This window comes from Ranitomeya imitator, chromosome 1 (genome assembly GCF_032444005.1).
Source record: "Ranitomeya imitator isolate aRanImi1 chromosome 1, aRanImi1.pri, whole genome shotgun sequence".
In the NCBI taxonomy this organism is placed as follows: domain Eukaryota; kingdom Metazoa; phylum Chordata; class Amphibia; order Anura; family Dendrobatidae; genus Ranitomeya; species Ranitomeya imitator.
In genome coordinates, this window is record NC_091282.1 from 466,825,577 (window position 1) to 466,846,365 (window position 20,789).

At 46.7% G+C, this 20,789-nt stretch overlaps 1 protein-coding gene across 6 annotated transcripts in view; it reads right to left on the reverse strand.

Annotated features, from left to right (window-relative positions):
• The window catches only part of PSIP1 (PC4 and SRSF1 interacting protein 1), a 221,445-nt gene that overhangs the window by 112,979 nt on the left and 87,677 nt on the right, over nt 1–20,789 (reverse strand). For 2 of the 6 annotated variants that reach the window (XM_069765186.1, XM_069765205.1), the window contains exon 5: nt 3,025–3,147. The exons of 2 other annotated variants lie outside the window; for them this stretch is intronic. In XM_069765186.1, coding sequence (XP_069621287.1) covers nt 3,025–3,147 — 123 coding nt within the window. The remainder of the gene's footprint in view (nt 1–3,024; nt 3,148–20,789) is intronic. 2 more of the 6 variants (XM_069765196.1, XM_069765211.1) reach the window with 1 other exon arrangement.

Consider the following 20,789-nt stretch of genomic DNA (forward strand, 5'->3'; position numbering starts at 1 on the left):
CCCCTGCTTTGATGCGGGCTCGCATCAAAGCCGGGACATGTCAGCTGTTTTGTACAGCTGACATGTGCCCGCAATAGTGGCGGGTGGAATCTCAATCCACCCGCAGCTATTAACTAGTTAAATGCCGCTATCAAACGCCGATAGCGGCATTTAACTACCGCTTCCGGCCATCCGGCCGGAAATGTGTGCACCGGTGACCCCCATCATGTTATCGGGGGTCATCGGTGTGTTGTCATAACAACCAGAGGTCTCCTGAAGACCTCTATGGTTGTAGATGCCAGATTGCTGCTAGTGCCACCCTGTGGTCGGCGCTCATAGCAATGCTGTAATTCTCCTACATAGGAGCGATCTGAGCATCGCTCTTATGTAGCAGAGCCGATCAGGCTATGGCAGCATCTAGCCTCCCACGGAGGCTATTGAAGCATGGCTAAAGTAAAAAAAAAAATGTTTAAAAAATATGAAAAACTGTTTCCGGGCACTGCCCCTCGTCAGTGCAAAGTGGACATCTGCTCTGGCAGAATGAGAGGCATCTGACTGATATCCAAGAAGTATCCAGGAAGAGAACTAGTTCCACCTATTGGAAGTAGCAATCCTAAAAGTCAATGTACCCCGAAACACAGTGTCTGCAAATTGAGATTCTGGTTTGGCTTTTATCCTAAAGGTACTGTCACACATAACGATATAGTTAACGATATCGTTGCTTTTTGTGACGTAGCAACGATATCGTTAACTAAATAGTTATGCTTGACAGTGACCAACGATCAGGCCCCTGCTGGGAGATCGTTGGTCGCTGGGGAATGATCAGGACTTTATTTTGTCGCTGATCACCCGCTGACATCGCTGAATCGGCGTGTGTGACGCCGATTCAGCGATGTCTTCACTGGTAACCAGGGTAAACATCGGGTTACTAAGCGCAGGGCCGCGCTTAGTAACCCGATGTTTACCCTGGTTACTATTGTAAAAGTAAAAAAAAAAAACAAAAACACTACATACTTACATTCCTGTCACGTTCCCCCGGCGTCAGCTTCCCTGCATCCCCCCGTGTCAGCGCCGGCCGGCCGTAAAGCAGAGCACAGCGGTGACGTCAACGCTCTGCTTTCCGGCCAGCGCTTACACAGTGCAGGGAAGCTGACGGCGAGGGATGCGACAGGAATGTAAGTATGTAGTGTTTTTTTTTTTACTTTTACAATGGAAACCAGGGTAAACATCGGGTTACTAAGCGCGGCCTTGCACTTAGTAACCCGATAATTACATTGGTTACCCGGGGACTTCGGCATCGTTGGTCGCTGGAGAGCTGCCTGAGAGACAGCTCTCCAGCGACCAAACAGCGACACTGCAGCGATCGACATCATTGTCTATATCGCTGCAGCGTCGCTTAATGTGACGGTACCTTTAGTCATGTGACAAGGCTCGTTAAAGGGTCGACGTTGACTTTTAGGATTGCTACTTCCAATAGGAGACGCTAGAGTTCTAGTTTTCTTCCTCTCTGTAGAGACAATTTGCATATTGCCCAGAGGAGCATTGCGGCTTTAAGTCTCTTAATCTCGGCATGTTTAGCATGTCAATCGCCACAAGGAGAAACGATACTTCTTGGAAATCATACAAGAGTAAGGGTACAGTCACGCTAAGCGACGCTGCAGCGATACCGACAATGATGTCGATCGCTGCAGCGTCGCTGTGTGGTCGCTGGAGAGCTGTCACACAGACAGCTCTCCAGCGACCAACGATCCCGAAGTCCCCTGGTAACTAGGGTAAACATCGGGTTACTAAGCGCAGGGCCGCGCTTAGTAACCCGATGTTTACCCTGGTTACCAGCGTAAACGTAAAAAAACAAACAAACACTACATACTTACATTCCGGTGTCTGTCCTCCGGCGCTCTGCTTTCCTCTGCACTGTGAGCGCCGGCCAGCCGTAAAGCAGAGCGGCGACGTCACCGGGGGACAGACACCGGAATGTAAGTATGTAGTGTTTTTTTTTTTTTACGTTTACGCTGCTAACCAGGATAAACATCGGGTTACTAAGCGCCGCCCTGCGCTTAGTAACCCGATGTTTACCCTGGTTACCAGTGAAGACATCGCTGAATCGGCGTCACACACGCCGATTCAGCGATGTCTGCGGGAGGAGGTCCAGCGACGAAATAAAGCTGGACTTTCTGCGCCGACCAACGATGGCACAGCAGGATCCTGATCGCTGCTGCGTGTCAAACTCAACGATATCGCTAGCCAGGACGCTGCAACGTCACGGATCGCTAGCGATATCGTTCAGTGTGACGGTACCTTAACACTTTCTTTACATCCAATCAGATGTAAATGACTTTGTGACTTTCTATTTACACACTTTAATCACTTTTAAGCTGCCGTCACACTAGCAGTATTTGGTCAGTATTTTACCTCCGTATTTGTAAGCCAAACCAGGAGTGGAACAAATAGAAGAAAAGTATAACAGAAACATATGCACCACTTCTGTATTTATCACCCACTCCTGGTTTTGGCTTACAAATACTGATGTAAAATTCTGACCAAATACTGATAGTGTGACGGCAGCCTTAGGCCAGGTTCACACTGCGTGTTTGCGGTCCGTTAGACGGACTACGTTACACCGCAGGGTAACGCAGTCCGCCAACGCCGCCATTAACCCCTATGGCGGACGCATCGCTAGCGCAAGCCCATAATGGGCGTGCACTAGCGATGTGCCGTCATTGATTGATGGACCCTGGGACGCGGGCTGCAGCGTTTCCGGGTCCGTCACCACTAGCGAAGATAAAGCTAGCAGATGCTCTATCTGTGCTAGCGGTATGACAAGTCGGCACTTACGTTAACAGCAGCCCGTTAACGCATGTGTTGAACGGGCTGCTGTTAACGCAATGTGAACCTAGCCTTACAACTGCAGATTCTGTGGTGTTATGACCAGAGTGAGGAGTTGGGCTGATGATTTTATCAAATATGCTCATTGATGCAAATGTACAAAGTAGATTCTAAACTCTACAAGAAGTTGCAATGTTAACTTTAGTTTTTGCTACATACCGGTACCTTTGGTGCTGAATAATTCCTCTTTTTGTGTTGCACTTTATCATCAATCTCTTCAAGCCCCTCCTGCATTTGTTCTTCTGCATCTCCCTCAACAGTATTGACCAATGCTAGGTAGTTCTAAACCAGCAAAGTTAAAAAAAAAAAAAGTTAAAATAATTCCCAGAAATATATATAACCCTATCCAAAGATATCTACTCATCTCAAAGGTTCAACCTTTTGAACATGCACACTTTCTATTCATTGGCATTTGTTTGGTAATAGTCCCTTTGTAATCGTCTAAACCACTGTAAAACACAGCAAGATTGTAAATTAAAAGGTAGTGTGGCAGCACCACTGTATTAATCCTAAACATTACTTCATGGTGTTTAACCTTCGTCAGGCTGCATAATTTTACAACGTTAACAGGCTGCAGAGGTACAATTGTACCTTCATATATATTTTATTGAAATTTGGCCAATATATTCTGGACCAAAACTGCAGAGATATCACGAAATTTCAGCCCTCTACGGCTTTTCGGAAAAAAAAGTTATTGCAATTTTAAAACGGAATAGTTACAATTGTACGTACTCAGCCGGAGGAAGGTTAAAAATGGTATTTAACACTTTCAGCCCCAAAGCCTTTTTCACCTCCATAACCAGGCCAATTTATTCAATTTTGACCAGTGCCACATTATGAGGTAATAACTCTGGAACAGATCCCTCTGATTTTTTTTGCGACATATTGTACTTTATGATACCATATATACTCGAGTATTAGACGAGATTTTCAGCCCAAATTTTTAGGCTGAAAGTGCCCCTCTCGGCTTATACTCAAGTCAAGGTGGGTGGCAGGGTCGGCGGGTGAGGGGGTGAGGGCGCTGAGGCATACTTACCTGCTTCCAGCGATCCTGGCGCTCCCCGCCTGTCCCACGGTCTTCGGTGCTGCAGTTCTTCCCTTGTTCAGCGGTCACGTGGGACCGCTCATTAGATAAATGAATATGCGGCTCCACCTCCCATAGGGGTGGAGCCACATTCATTTCTCTAATCAGCGGTAACAGTGACCGCTGATAGAGGAAGAGGCTGCGGCACCGAAGACAGCTGTCCGGGAGAAGGAGCCGGACACCGGGACCAGGTAAGTATGTCATAGTTACCTGTCCCCGTTCCAGCCGCCGGGCGCCACTCAATCTTCCCGGCGTCTCTGCGCTCTGACTGTGCAGGTCAGAGGGCGCGATGACGCACATAGTGTGCGCGGCGCCCTCTGCCTGATCAGTCAGTGCGGAGAGATGCCGGGACTGGACGCTGGGGAGCTGCAAGCAAGAGAGGTGAGTATGGCATTTTTTTTTTTATTGCAGCAGCAATGGCACAGATTTATGTGGAGCATCCATGGGGAAAAAAAGAACGGTGCAGAGCACTATATGGGGCACAGCTATGGGACAAAAATGAACGGTGCAGAGCACTATATGGCACAGCTATGGGGCAATAATGAACGGCGCAGAGCACTATATGGCACAGCTATGGGGCAATAATGAACGGTGCAGAGCACTATATGGCAGAGCTATGGGGCAATAATGAACAGTGCAGAGCACTATATGGCAGAGCTATGGGGACAAAAATGAACGGTGCAGAGCACTATATGGCACAGCTATAGGGCAATAATGAACAGTGCAGAGCACTATATGGCACAGCTATGGGGCAATAATGAACAGTGCAGAGCACTATATGGCACAGCTATGGGGACAAAAATGAACGGTGCAGAGCACTATATGGCACAGCTATAGGGCAATAATGAACAGTGCAGAGCACTATATGGCACAGCTATGGGGCAATAATGAACAGTGCAGAGCACTATATGGCAGAGCTATGGGGACAAAAATGAACGGTGCAGAGCACTATATGGCACAGCTATAGAGCAATAATGAACAGTGCAGAGCACTATATGGCACAGCTATGGGGCAATAATGAACAGTGCAGAGCACTATATGGCACAGCTATGGGGCAATAATGAACAGTGCAGAGCACTATATGGCATAGCTATGGGGACAAAAATGAACGGTGCAGAGCACTATATGGCACAGCTATGGGGCAACAATGAACGGTGCAGAGCATTATATGGCAGAGCTAGTGGGCAATAATGAACGGTACAGAGCACTATATGGCACAGCTATGGGGCAATAATGAACAGTGCAGAGCACTATATGGTACAGCTATGGGGCAATAATGAACAGTGCAGAGCACTATATGGCACGGCTATGGGGCAATAATGAACGGTGCAGAGCACTATATGGCACAGCTATGGGGCAACAATGAACGGTGCAGAGCACTATATGGCAGAGCTAGTGGGCAATAATGAACGGTACAGAGCACTATATGGCACAGCTATGGGGCAATAATGAACAGTGCAGAGCACTATATGGTACAGCTATGGGGCAATAATGAACAGTGCAGAGCACTATATGACACGGCTATGGGGCAATAATGAACGGTGCAGAGCACTATATGGCACAGCTATGGGGCAATAATGAATGGTGTAGAGCACTATATGGCACAGCTATGGGGCAATAATGAACAGTGCAGAGCACTATATGGCACAGCTATGGGGCAATTATGAACGGTGCAGAGCACTATATGGCACAGCTATGGAACAAAAATGAACGGTGTAGAGCATTGTATATGGGGCACAGCTTTCTATGGCACATTTATGGGGCAATAATGAACGGTGCAGAGCATTCTATATGGGGCACAGCTTTCTATGGCACATTTATGGGGCAATAATGAACGGTGCAGAGCATTATATATATAATTTTACTTTTATTGGTATCTATTTTTATTTTTGAAATTCACCGGTAGCTTCTGCATTTCCTACCCTAGGCTTATACTCGAGTCAATAAGTTTTCCCAGTTTTTTGTGGCAAAATTAGGGGGGTCGGCTTATACTCGGGTCGGCTTATACTCGAGTATATACGGTAATAGTAACATTTCTCCGATATGACTTGCGTTTAATTGTGAAAAAATGGATATTTGTCAAAAATTTAGAAATTTTCAAACTTAATTTTTATGCCCTTAAATCAGAGCGATATGTCACACAAATAGTTTAAAAAAACAATTCCCACAACTTCCGTATTTTTCGGACTATAACACGCACCCACAAATTTGGTTAAAAAAAAAGAAAATTTTTTTTTTTTTTTGTTCAATGGGGGTCTGTCTTACAATACCAGTGTCCGTCTTACAAATCACACGTCCCTCATCCTGGTATCTATATAACCCAATCCTTGTGCTGGCACATGCCCCCTTGTGCTGCCATCAGGCACATGCCCCCTGTTCTGCTGGCAGGCACATGCCCCCCTGGTCACAATATGTCCCCCTGTGCTGCTGGCAGGTACAGACCCCCCAGTCACTATATGCCCCCCCGTGCTGCTGGCAGATACATGCCCCCCCCCCCTGTGCTGCTGGCAGACACATGCCCCTCCTGTGCTGCTGGAAGACATGCCCCCCCCCCTGTGCTGCTGGCAGACACATGCCCTCCCCCCCGTGCTGCTGGCAGACACATGCCCCCCCCCCTGTGCTGCTGGCAGACACATGCCCCCCCCCCCCCCCCCCTTGTCACAATATGCTCCCCTGTGCCGGCAGGCACATGTCCCCCTGGTCACAATATGTCCCCCTGTGCTGCTGGCAGGTACAGGCCCCCCGGTCACTATATGCCCCCTTGTGCTGCTAGAAGACACACGCCCCCCCCCCCCCCCATGCTGCTGGCAGACACATGCCCCCCCCCCCCCTGTGCTGCTGGCAGACACATGCCCCCCTGTGCTGCTGGAAGACACATGCCCCCCTGTGCTGCTGGCAGACACATGCCCCCCCCCCCCTGTGCTGCTGGCAGACACATGCCCCCCCCTCCCTGTGCTGCTGGCAGACACATGCCACCCCCCCCCCCTCCCTGTGCTGCTGGCAGACACATGCCCCCCCCCCCCCCCCCCGGTCACTATATGCTCCCCTGTGCTGGCAGGCACATGCCCCCTGGTCACAATATGTCCCCCTGTGCTGCTGGCAGACACGTCCCCCCTCCCCCCTGTGCTGCTGGAAGATGATGTCATCACCGTGCTGTGCCGATCACATGATCAGCTGTCAGCACAGACAGGAAGCACAACCGAGGAGCTGTGAGCATGGAGCCATCATCAGAAGGCGAGTTAAGTGTTTGTTATTTTATCATGTGCCTGCCAGCAGCACAAGGGGGGGCATGTGTCTGCCAGCAGCATAGGGAGGGGCATGTGCCTGCCAGCACCACAGGGGGGGGCATGTGTCTGCCAGCAGCACGGGGGGGGGGGGATGTGTCTGCCAGCAGCACGGGGGGGCATATAAGAGTGACGGGGCCATATCTATGATGGGAGGGGGGGAGATGCAGGCACATGTAATATTCCTTGCTCCCCTGTGAATCAACTTGGGCAGCTTCATCACCCAGATGATGGACAGCAGGTGCAGTGAATATTACATGAGGCCAATGAGAGGGAGCACAGGACCTCCTGCTGTCTCTGCAGCCTGCAGCCAGCCCACTCCAACCCCCTGACACCACCCCAGAGCTGCTCCCCCTCCTCTAAAGCACAGCGATTCGGATCATAAGACCCCACCCACACACTTTTTTGGGGGAACAAAAATGCGTCTTATAGTCAGAAAAATACGGTACTTTATATCAGTACAATTTTTGGAACAATTTTTTTGGGTTATAAGGGTTAAAATTTGACCACCAATTTCAAATATTTCCCAACAAAATTTACAAAAGCATGTTTTTTTTTTAGGGATCACATCACATTTGAAGTGACTTTCAGGGGTCTATATGACAGAATATACCCAAAAATGACAATTATAAAAACTGCACCCCTCAAGGCACTCACAACCACATTCCAGAAGTTTATTAATCCTTCACAGGAATTTTTGTAATGTTTAAGGAAGAAAATGAACATTTTGTCATTAAAATTTTACTTTTAGACACAATTTTAATTTTTTTTTAAGGCTAACAGGAAAAAAAATGAAGACAAAACTTTGTGTACTGTATATACTCGAGTATAAGCCGAGATTTTCAGCCCATTTTTTTGGGCTGAAAGTCCCCGTTTCGGCTTATACTCAAGTCATACCCAGGGGTCGGCAGGGGAGGGGGAGCGGGGGCTGTAATTATACTCACCTAATCCTGGCGCAGTCCCTGCACGTCCCTGCTTCTTCCAGCACTGCAGCTTCTTCCTGTACTGAGCGGTCACATGGTACCGCTCATTACAGTAATGAATAAGCGGCTCCACCTCCCATAGAGGTGGAGCCGCATATTCATTACTGTAATGAGCGGTAACGCTCAATACAGGAAGAAGATGCAGCGCTGGAAGAAGCAGGGACAGGCAGGGACCGTGCCAGGATTAGGCGAGTATACGGGGAGGGCAGCGCTGCGCGATATTCACCGCTCCTCGTTCCGGTGTGGCTCCATCTTCAGCGTCCTCTGGCTGTGACGCTCAGGTCAGAGGGCGCGGTGACGTGGTCAGTGCGCGCCCTCTGCGTGAACGTCAGTGCTGAAGACGGAGCCGCACCGGAACGAGGAGCAGGTGACTACTGAAAGTGCCGGGGGTCCTGAGCGCCGAAAGGCGAGTATGTGATTTTTTTTTTTTTTATCGCAGCAAAAGCATATGGGGCAAGTGACTGTATGGAGCATCTTATGGGGCAATAACGTTTGTGCAGCACTATAAGTGGCAAGTGACTGTATGGAGCATCTTATGGGGCCATAACGTTTGTGCAGCACTATATGGGGCAAGTGACTGTATGGAGCATCTTATGGGGCCATAACGTTTGTGCAGCATTATATGGGGCAAGTGACTGTATGGATGATCTTATGGGGCCATGTGCAGCATTATATGGGGCAATTATCTGTATGGAGCATTTTATGGGGCCAAAACTGTTGTGAATTCTGTTATCGAACTCCCTCCTGTGGTCATGAATAGTACTTCAGCGAGTTCTGTCCATGGACTCCCTCTGGTGGCTATGAGTGAAGCTGCTGCTTCTGAGGTTCATTCCACAGGTGACGTAGTTTATTCTTTGGCTGGCTGCTCTATTTAACTCCACTCAGATCGTTACTCCATGCCAGCTGTCAATGTTCTTGTACTGGTTCAGTTCGCTCTTGGATCTTTCTGGTGACCTGTCTACTCCAGCAGAAGCTAAGTCCCTGCTAGTTAATTATTTGTTCATTGTTTTCTTGTCCAGCTTGCTATCATGATTTTTCCTTGCTAGCTGGAAGCTCTGGGATGCAGAGTGGCACCTCAGCACCGTGAGTTGGTGCGGAGGTCTTTTTGCACACTCTGCGTGGTCTTTTTGTAGTTTTTTGTGCTGACCGCAAAGATACCTTTCCTATCCTCAGTCTGTTTAGTAAGTCTGGCCTCCCTTTGCTGAAACCTGTTTCATTTCTCTGTTTGTGACTTTCATCTTAACTCACAGTCAATATATGTGGGGGGCTGTCTTTTCCTTTGGGGAATTTCTCTGAGGCAAGGTAGGCTTTATTTTCTATCTCTAGGGCTAGTTAGCTCTTAGGCTGTGAAGAGGCGTCTAGGCAGAGTTAGGTACGCTCCACGGCTATTTCTAGTTGTGTGATAGGATTAGGGGTTGCGGTCAGCAGAGCTCCCACTTTCCAGAGCTTGTCCTGTGTGAGTTTAACCATCAGGTCGTTCCGGGTGCTCTTAACCACCAGGTCCATAACACAAAACGTTTGTGCAGCACTATATAGGGCAAATATCTCTATGGAGCATCTTATGGGGCCCTTATTACCCTTTATGAAGGATTATATGGGGCATATTTTAATATGGAGCATCTAATGGGGCCCATCAAACTTTATGGAGCATTATATGGGGCTCCTGATTCAATCTGGATATTCAAAAACACTTAACCTACTGATGTCTCAATTTATTTTACTTTTATTGGTATCTACGGTATTTTTACTTTTGAAATTTACCGGTAGCTGGCTTATATTCGAGTCATTAACTTCTCCCAGTTTTTTTGTGGCAAAATTAGGAAGGAGGGGGGGGGGGGGGGGGGGTCGGCTTATACTCGAGTATATACGGTAATTTCTCCTGAGCATGAGGATACCCCATATATGGGGGAAAACCACTGTTTGGGCACACTGCAGGGATCGGAAGGGAAGGAGCAACATTTGACTTTTTTAAAGCAAAATTTGCTGGAATAATTAGCAGAAGCCATGTCGCATTTGTGAAGCCCCTGATGTGCCTAAACAGTGGAAACACCTCAGAAGTGACACCATTTTGCAAACTAGACCCTTCAGGGAACTTATTTATTTGTGTGGTGAGCACCATGAACCCCCCAGGTGAGTCACAAAAATTTTCCCACAAAAATGTTAATTTAGTCCCAAATATTTTAATTTTTAAAAGGTAACGGGATCAAAATCAACCACAAAAATTGTTGTGCAATTTCTCCTGAGAATGCAGATACACTATATGTGGGGGAAAATTACTATTTGGGAGCAAGACAGGGTTTAGAAAAGAAGGAGTGACATTTTGGAATGCAAAGGAGACCTTGATGTGCCTAAACATTGGAAAACTCCCACAAGTGACTCGGTTTTGGAAACTAGACCCCTAACGAAATGTATCTAGATATGTCATGAGCACCATGAGCCCAAAGGTGCTTAACCGAATTTTACATCGTTGATTTGTGGAAAGGAAAAAAAAAATTCACCAAAAAATGTTTTAACCTCAGAGGGATCTTAAAAACCACCACAGGGATTGCTATTTTTGCAAAAACTTGCGAAACAGATCTGGAAGGAAAGCAAACGAATTTTGAAATTTACTGACTAAGTTTGTGAGACTCGGTTATGGGACAACCACGAGTTGCCACGCCTGTAGATATTACAAGAGCCTATATTTTGGAAGCAATATGGAACAACAACACTGGACAAGGTATTTGAAAATGAAGTACTGCTATCATTTGACAAACTACATACAAAATATGGTGTTCCACACAGGGATTTTTATAGATCTCTGTAAATGAGACATGATATTATGCACCAGTTTTCACATCCTAGAATGCGGATATCTAGATACTCGCTAATAAGTGTGCTCATTACCAAAGGACCTACAGGTGTAATTTCTACAATATACACTTTTCAGTTAAGTCAAATATTGCATCCACTCAGCTTCTCATGGATGACAAATGGTGAAAATTGATACCCTCATTAACTGAAGAACAATGGAGTGATGCTTTAGAAGCCCACACAATGGTATCACCAACTGTAAATAATAAACTTACACAAATACCGTATAAACTTGAGTATAAGCCGACCCGAGTATAAGCTGACCCCTCTAATTTTACCACAAAAAAAAATGGGAAAACTTAATGACTCGGTACCATGTGACCGCTCAGTACAGGAAGAAGCGGTCAGCGCCGGTGAAAAAAAACGTGCAGGGACCGCACCAGGAGTAGGCGAGTATAATTAGACAGCCCCCGCTCCCCCTCCCCTGCCGATCCTGGGTATGACTCGAGTGTAAGCAGAGAGGGGGACTTTCAGCCTAAAAAAAATGGGCTGAAAATCTCGGGTTATACTCGAGTATATACGGTATATATTTTGCATCAATCTTACCTATCCCCATTCAAATTATATAGGTTTGGTGGATTATCCTCTGATGGTTGTCATAGATGTGGGGAATTGGAGGTGGATCTTATCTGGAATTGTGTAGTGATGAGGAGATAATGGATTGAAGTGGTTACTACACCATCAAGAATAATTTGGGTACCGATTGATTGTGTGCTGGAACTGTGTGTGTTGGGAATTTTGGATGAGGAAACTTGGTCACATTATGATAGAGTCTCACAAATATGAATTCTTTCTTGTCACATGGGAGGACACACCACTTGTGCAGCCGATGCGGCTACACCGGGGCCCAGAGGCTCCAGGGGGCTCCTGCAGGGAGGCTAATAATGAGGGCAATCTAGCATGTTTATCCGACCCTGAGGCTCCGGGGGGGCCCTGGCCAGATTCCCCTCATGTGCAACGGGCAGTGAGAGATCACTGCAGCTCCGCTGCCTACAGAAGAAAATGGCAGCGAAGCTGTAGCGATCCATCCTGCTTCTTGGCCGCACTTCCTGTCTCACAGCAGTCAGCGGCGCGGCTCGATAACGTCATTATTCAGCACCGCGGCTGACGGCTATGCCAGAGAGGAAGCTGAAGGTGATGCTGCAGAAGAGCGTGTGGAGAGGTGAGAGGGGTGTGTGTGTGTGTGTGTGTGTGTGTGTGTGTGTGTGTGTGTGTGTGTGTGTGTGTGTGCGCGCGCGTGTGTGTGTGTGCGTGTGTGTGTGTGTGCGTGCGTTGCATTGCGGCAACAACACGTGATGATGTAGCGGTCTCGCGAGACCACTACTTAATTTCCAGTCATTGCCGCAATGGATTCTTTCTGACCGAAGCATCACGAGGAGCGGGAAAGGCGCCGGAAAGTGAGAATATAATGATTTTTAATTTTTTTTTTATTATATAACATTAGATCTTTTTACTATTGATGCTGCATAGGCAGCATCAATAGTAAAAAGTTGGTCACACAAGGTTAATAGCAGCGTTAAGGGACTGCGTTACACCGCGTTATGCCGCGGTGTAACGCAGTCTGTTTAAAGGACTGCTAAACCGCTATGGGGGCACTGACTGGAGGGCAGTAGGGAGGGAGCACTGACTGGATGGGAGTAGGGAAGGGGAACTCGCAGCCAAACTGTGCCCGTCGTTGATTGGTCGCAGCCAGCCGGCCGCGACCAATCAGCGACGCGGGATTTCCGTGACAGACAAACAGACGGAAGTGACCTTTAGATGATTGTATAGATAGATTATGGCAAGAAAAAAGCAGCAAAGTGCAGAAAAACGACTGGCCATCATTACTTTAAGAAATGAAGGTCAGTCAGTCTGAAAAATTGGGAAAACTTTGAAAGTGTCCCCAAGTGCAGTGGCAAAAACTAACAGGGATATGTGTTATGATTCGGTGACCTTGGAGTAACATGAAAACTTTCACTGGAGTAGGTGGTCACTATACTGACCGCAATCCTGATCTTAGCACCGCAACTAGAAGGAGCCGTGGAGTGTACCTAACAATCCTAGACACCTCGTCACAGCCGGAGGACTAAATACCCCTAAAGATGGAAATACTATCTTGCCTCAGAGCAGAACCCCAAAGGATAGACAGCCCCCCACAAATATTGGTGGCGAGTCGGAGAGGAAATAGCCATACACAGGCAGAAAAACAGGATTTAGCCCAAGAGGCCCCTCTAGCTAAAATAGGACAGGATAGGACAGAGTTCTGTGCGGTCAGTATTAAAACCCTTCAAAAATATCCACAGCAGAATCTACAAAAACTTCTTCCATCTAACTAAAGACGTAGGAGCGTATATCTGCAACTCCAGCGAATCCTACAATCAGAGCAGGAATACAATCAAAAACAAGCACACAGCCTGAGTGCCACAGAAAAAGAAACAGACACTTATCTTTGCTGAAATGGCAGCCAAGCAGGAGAAGCCAGAAAGAGATACATCGTATCCCAAAAAACAATGACAACTGGAAAGGACTAATGAGTCCTGCAAGCATAAATACCCCAGTCAGAACTGCAATTAGCAGATACACCTGTCCAAGACTGCAGCCCAGGAACAACTGCATTACCATCTGCTACCACCAGAGGGAGCTCAAAAGCAGAATTCACAACAGTTCCCCCCCCTTGAGGAGGGGTCACCGAACCCTCACCAGAGCCCCCAGGACGATCAGGATGAGCCAGATGAAAGGTAAGAACCAAATCAGCAGCATGGACATCAGAGGCAAAAACCCAAGAATTATCCTCCTGGCCATAACCCTTCCATTTGACCAGGTACTGAAGCTTCCGCCATGAAAAACGGGAATCCAAAATCTTCTCAACAACATATTCCAACTCCCCATCAACCAACACAGGGGCCGGAGGATCAACAGAGGGAACAACGGGCTCCACATATTTCCGCAATAAAGATCTATGGAAGACATTATGGATAGCAAAAGAGGCCGGAAGCGCCAGTCGAAAAGACACCGGATTAATAATCTCAGAAATCCTATAAGGACCAATAAACCGAGGCTTAAACTTAGGAGAAGAAACCTTCATAGGAACATGACGGGAAGACAACCAGACCAGATCCCCAACCCGAAGCCGGGAACCAACACACCGACGACGATTAGCAAAACGTTGAGCCTCCTCTTGAGACAACACCAAGATTGTCCACCACATGAGCCCAAATCTGCTGCAACCTGTCCACCACAAAATCCACACCAGGACAGTCAGAAGGCTCAACCTGCCCAGAAGAAAAACGAGGATGAAAACCAAAATTACAAAAGAAAGGCAAAACCAAGGTAGCTGAACTAGCCCGATTATTAAGGGCAAACTCGGCCAATGGCAAGAAAGCCACCCAATCATCCTGATCAGCAGACACAAAGCATCTCAAATACGTCTCCAAAGTCTGATTAGTTCGCTCGGTCTGACCATTTGTCTGAGGATGGAACGCAGAAAAAAAAGACAAATCAATGCCCAGCCTAGCACAAAAGGCCCGCCAAAACCTAGAAACAAACTGGGAACCTCTGTCGGACACAATATTCTCCGGAATACCATGCAAACGGACCACATGCTGAAAAAACAACGGAACCAAATCCGAAGAGGAAGGCAATTTAGGCAAAGGCACCAAATGAACCATCTTAGAGAACCGGTCACAAACAACCCAGATAACCGACATCCTCTGGGAAACCGGAAGATCGGAAATAAAATCCATAGAAATATGCGTCCAGGGCCTCTCAGGGACCGGCAATGGCAAAAGCAACCCACTAGCACGGGAACAACAAGGCTTGGCCCGCGCACAAGTCCCACAGGACTGCACAAAAGAACGCACATCACGCGACAAAGAAGGCCACCGAAAGGACCTACCAACCAAGTCTCTGGTACCAAAAATGCCAGGATGACCAGCCAACACGGAACAGTGAACCTCAGAAATCACTCTACTAGTCCATCTGTCAGGAACAAACAATTTCCCCACAGGACAGTGGTCAGGTTTATCAGCTTGAAATTCCTGAAGAACCCGTCGTAAATCAGGGAAAATGGCAGAAAGGACCACCCCTTCTTTCAAAATACCGACCGGTTCCAAGACCTCAGGAGAATCAGGCAAAAAACTCCTAGAGAGGGCATCAGCCTTAATGTTCTTAGAACCCGGAAGGTACAAGACCACAAAATCAAAACGGGAAAAAAACAAAGACCAACGAGCCTGTCTAGGATTCAGCCGTTTAGCAGACTTGAGGTAAATCAAATTCTTATGATCAGTCAAGACCACAATACGGTGCTTAGCTCCCTCAAGCCAATGTCGCCACTCCTCAAACGCCCACTTCATAGCCAACAACTCCCGATTGCCGACATCATAATTGCGTTCAGCAGGCGAAAACTTACGGGAAAAGAAGGCACACGGTTTCATTAAGGAACCAACAGGATCCCTGAGACAAAACGGCCCCTGTCCCAATCTCAGAAGCATCAACCTCAACCTGAAGCGGAAGAGAAACATCCGGTTGGCGCAACACCGGAGCAGAAGTAAATCGACGTTTAAGCTCCTGAAAGGCAGAGACAGCCGCAGAGGACCAATTCGCCACATCCATGCCTTTCTTCGTCAAATCGGTCAAGGGTTTAACCACGCTGGAAAAATTAGCAATGAAACGGCGATAAAAATTTGCAAAACCCAAAAATTTCTGAAGGCTCTTCACAGATGTGGGCTGAATCCAATCATGAATGGCCTGAACCTTAACCGGATCCATCTCTATAGACGAGGGAGAAAAAATAAAGCCCAAAAAAGAGACCTTCTGCACCCCAAAGAGACACTTAGACCCTTTCACAAACAGGGCATTGTCACGAAGGATCTGAAATACCATCCTGACCTGTTCCACATGAGACTCCCAATCATCGGAAAAAATCAAAATATTGTCCAAATATACAACCAAGAACTTATCAATATAAGTCCGGAAGATATCATACATGAAGGACTGAAAAACAGATGGAGCATTAGTGAGCCCGAATGGCATTACAAGGTATTCAAAATGGCCTTCGGGCGTGTTAAACGCAGTTTTCCATTCATCACCCTGCTTAATACGAACAAAATTTTATGCCCCCCCGAAGGTCAATCTTAGTAAACCAACTAGCTCCCTTAATCCTAGCAAACAAATCGGTAAGCAAAGGCAAAGGATATTGAAACTTGACCGTGATTTTATTCAAGAGGCGATAATCAATACAGGGTCTCAAGGAACCATCTTTTTTAGCAACAAAAAAGAACCCCGCTCCCAACGGTGAAGAAGATGGCCGAATATGCCCTTTCTCCAAAGACTCCTTAATATAGCTCCGCATGGCGGTATGTTCAGGCACAGACAGGTTGAAAAGTCGACCCTTAGGAAACTTACAGCCTGGAATCAAGTCAATAGCACAATCGCAGTCCCTGTGCGGTGGAAGAAAACTGGACTTGGGCTCATCGAATACATCCTGAAAATCAGACAAAAACTCTGGAATTTCAGAAGAGGAAGAAGAGGAGATTGACATCAAAGGAACATCATTATGAACCCCCTGACAACTCCAACTAGTCACAGACATGGACTTCCAATCCAACACAGGATTATGTACCTGCAACCACGGAAAACCCAGCACGATAGCATCATGCAAATTATGCAACACCAAAAATCGACAATCTTCCTGATGGGCTGGCGCCATGCGCATGGTCATCTGTGTCCAAAACTGGGGTTTATTTTTAGCCAAGGATGTAGCATCAATGCCCCTTAAAGGAATAGGGTTCTGCAAAGGCTGCAAGGAAAAAACCACAACGCCTGGCAAACCCAAAGTCCATTAAGTTCAAGGCGGCGCCTGAATCCACAAACGCCATGACAGAAAATGATGACAATGAGCAGATCAAGGACACAGATAACAGAAATTTAGGTCGTACAGTACTGATGGTAAATGAACTAGCGATCCTTTGTCCGCTTAGGGCAGACTGAAATGACATGAGAAGCGTCGCCACAATAATAACACAACCTATTTTGATGTCTGAATCCTTGTCGTTCTGTTCTAGACAGAATCCTATCACACTGCATTGGCTCAGGAGTCTGCTCTGAGGACAACGCCACAGCGCGCACAGTTTTGCGCTCCCGCAAGCGCCGGTCAATCTGAATCAGATTGAATCAGAGACATAGAATCACTCAGACCAGAAGGCGTGGGAAACCCCACCATGACATCTTTAACAAATTCAGAAAGACCCCTTCTGAAAATTGCCGCCAAAGCATCATTATTCCATTTAGTCAACACAGACCATTTTCTGAATTTCTGACAACACAATTCTGCCGCCTCTTGACCCTGAGACAGGGCCAACAAGGTCTTCTCAGCTTGATCCACAGAATTAGGTTCATCATATAATAATCCCAAAGCCTGAAAAAAGGAGTCTATATTAAGCAAAGCCGGATCCCCAGATTCCAGGGAAAACGCCCAATCCTGCGGGTCGCCACGCAGCATAGAGATTACGATTTTTACCTGCTGAATGGAATCACCGGAGGATCGAGGTCTCAGAGCAAAAAACAGTTTACAGTTGTTTTTAAAACTCAAAAATTTGGACCTGTCACCAGAAAACAAATCAGGAGTAGGAATCTTCGGTTCTAAAGCAATATAATCTGAAATACACTGTACCATAGCAGCAAGCTGGTCTACACGAGAAGCTATTTCCTGAACATTCATGCTAGCACAGGGCTCCTCAGCCACCCAGAAATTAAGAGGGAAGAAAACACAAAACAGACTGAAGAAAAAAAAATAGCTCAACACCTTTCTTCCCTTCTTCTGAGAGGCATTTAACTCATTAGGGGCCAGTTGTACTGTTATGATTCGGTGACCTTGGAGTAACACGAAAACTTTCACTGGAGTAGGTGGTCACTATACTGACCGCAATCCTGATCTTAACATCGCAACTAGAAGTAGCCATGGAGTGTACCTAACAATCCTAGACACCTCGTCACAGCCGGAGGACTAAATACCCCTAAAGATGGAAATAGGAATACTATCTTGCCTCAGAGCAGAACCCCAAAGGATAGACAGCCCCCCACAAATATTGGCGGTGAGTCAGAGAGGAAAAAACATACACAGGCAGAAAAACAGGATTTAGCACAAGAGGCCCCTCTAGCTAAAATAGGACAGGATAGGACAGAGTTCTGTGCGGTCAGTATTAAAACCCTTCAAAAATATCCACAGCAGAATATACAAAAACTTCCTCCATCTAACTAAAGACGTAGGAGCGTATATCTGCAACTCCAGCGAATCCTACAATCAGAGCAGGAATACAATCAAAACAAGCACACAGCCTGAGTGCTACAGAAAAAGAAACAGACACTTATCTCTGCTGAAATGGCAGCCAAGCAGGAGAAGCCAGAAAGAGATACATCATATCCCAAAAAACAATGACAACTGGCAAGGACTAATGAGTCCTGCAAGCCTAAATACGGCAGTCAGAACTGCAATTAGCAGATACACCTGTCCAAGACCGCAGCCCAGGAACAACTGCATTACCATCTGCTACCACCAGAGGGAGCTGAAAAGCAGAATTCACAACAGAAATGATGCCCACATTGCTATACACTACGTGGGCTGTGCTATACACTACGTGGGCTGTGCTATACACTGCGTGGGCTGTGCTATACACTGCGTGGGCTGTGCTATACACTGCGTGGGCTGTGCTATACACTACGTGGGCTGTGTTATATACTGCATGCGTGGGCTGTTATAAACTACGTGGCTGTGTTATATGCTATGTGGGCTGTTATACACTCCGTGGGCTGTGCTATATACTACGTGGCTGTGCTATATACTCCGTGGGCTGTGCTATATACTACATGGCTGTGCTATTTACTACGTGGGCTGTTATATACTACATGGCTGTCCTATATACTATGTGGACGGCTGCGAACAATCAGCGACAGGCGCAGTCCGGCAGCGAATTGGCGCGGGATTTGAACCACGCTTCGCTAATTGGTCGTGCCCGGCCGGCCGAATCCTGTGTATTCAATGTATTATTCTAAAATCTTCATAAATAAACTACATACATATACTAGAATACCCGATGCGTAAGAATCGGGCTACCATCTAGTATATATACATACATATATATCTAATCTATCTATCTTTGTCGCCATAAGAAATGGTGCAATTCACCTCTAACGCACTTCTCGCCCAATGTTTTAGCTTACTCAATTTCACATTATGTACACTGATGGATTCCAGGTTTTCAATAGCATGAGATAAGATACCTGATACAAAAGAACCAATGAGTGTATTGCCATTTCTAGCCTCTAAATCATAAGTTTGAAAAATTGCTTATTGTCCTAATAAATGGTTGAGTGCAGGGTCATACTTGACCTAATTGCTTAAATACATACCGCATATACTCGAGTATAAGCCGACCCGAGTATAAGCAGAGACCCCTAATTTTGCCACAAAAAAAAAAAAGGGAAAACTTATTGACTCGAGTATAAGCCTAGGGTGGGAAATGCAGCAGCTACTGGTAAATTTCAAAACTTAAAATTAATTGAAACATCAGTGGGTTAAGTGTTTTTGAATATCCATATTGAATCAGGAGCCCCATATAATGCTTCATAAAAGGTTAATGATGGCCCCATAAGATGCTCCATAGAACAATATGCCCCATATGCTGTGATTAAAAATAATAATATATAAATAAATAAATAATGACATACTCACTAGTGATGAGCGAGTATTCTCGGGTGATCTCCCAGTATTTGTGAGTGCTCGGAGATTTAGTTTGCGTGGCCTCAGCTACATGATTTACGGCTACTGGACAGCCTGAACACGTGGGAAATCCCTAACAAACAGGCATTCCTCACATGTATTCATCCTTTCTAGCAGCCGTAAATCATGCAGCTGCGGCATCGAAAACTAAATCTCCGAGCACTCACAAACACTCGGGAGACCACCCGAGCGTGCTTGGGAAAAGCCAAGCAATGAGTATACTCACTTATCTCTAATACTCACCTCTCGTAGCTGGGGGAGAGGTGTCGGGGTCCTCAGCAGGTGGGGACCAATGCTCTACGCTGAGCATTTCCATTGGGGTTTCCATCTAAATCTCCAAGTTATGTGATTCTGATGAAACCCCTGAGGGATCCACTCAGTAATGAGGCAGCAGAGTTACTCTGGATTCTGTCTAGCCTCTGTTCAGCGGTGTACTTTTCATAAGTGCACAAAACTGTGGCACACCACGCTTTTATGCACGCCTAAAAAGACAGACACCACTGGATAACAGGTCAGAAGGCGTCAAAAGTGCCTACAAGATTACAATCCATAGGGAATCTTCCGCCTGGGGTTCCGTCTGAATCACGTATTTCAGAGATTTACATGCAAATTGTCTCTTCAGAGAGAAAGAGGACTAGAACTCTAGTGCCACCTATTGGAAGTCTTAAGCATGTCGAGATGAGGAGACAAAGCTGCAATGCTTTAAGGTCGGTTTCACACTAGCGTTTACCTGATCTGCGGCGGGCTGCGGACTTCCTCCGTGAAGCCCCGCCCTCGGCAGCACCTCCGCCGCTAGCTCCGCCTACTTCTACATGCGGCCCGCATGCGGCCTGCGTACCTATCTTTAACATTAGGTACGCAGGTCGTGCAGCTGTATGCAGATGCTGCCGCATGCGTAGTTTTGACGATGCGGAAAAAAAAAAATGCTACAGGCTGCGTCCTACGCTGGTCGCCGCATCGTCAAA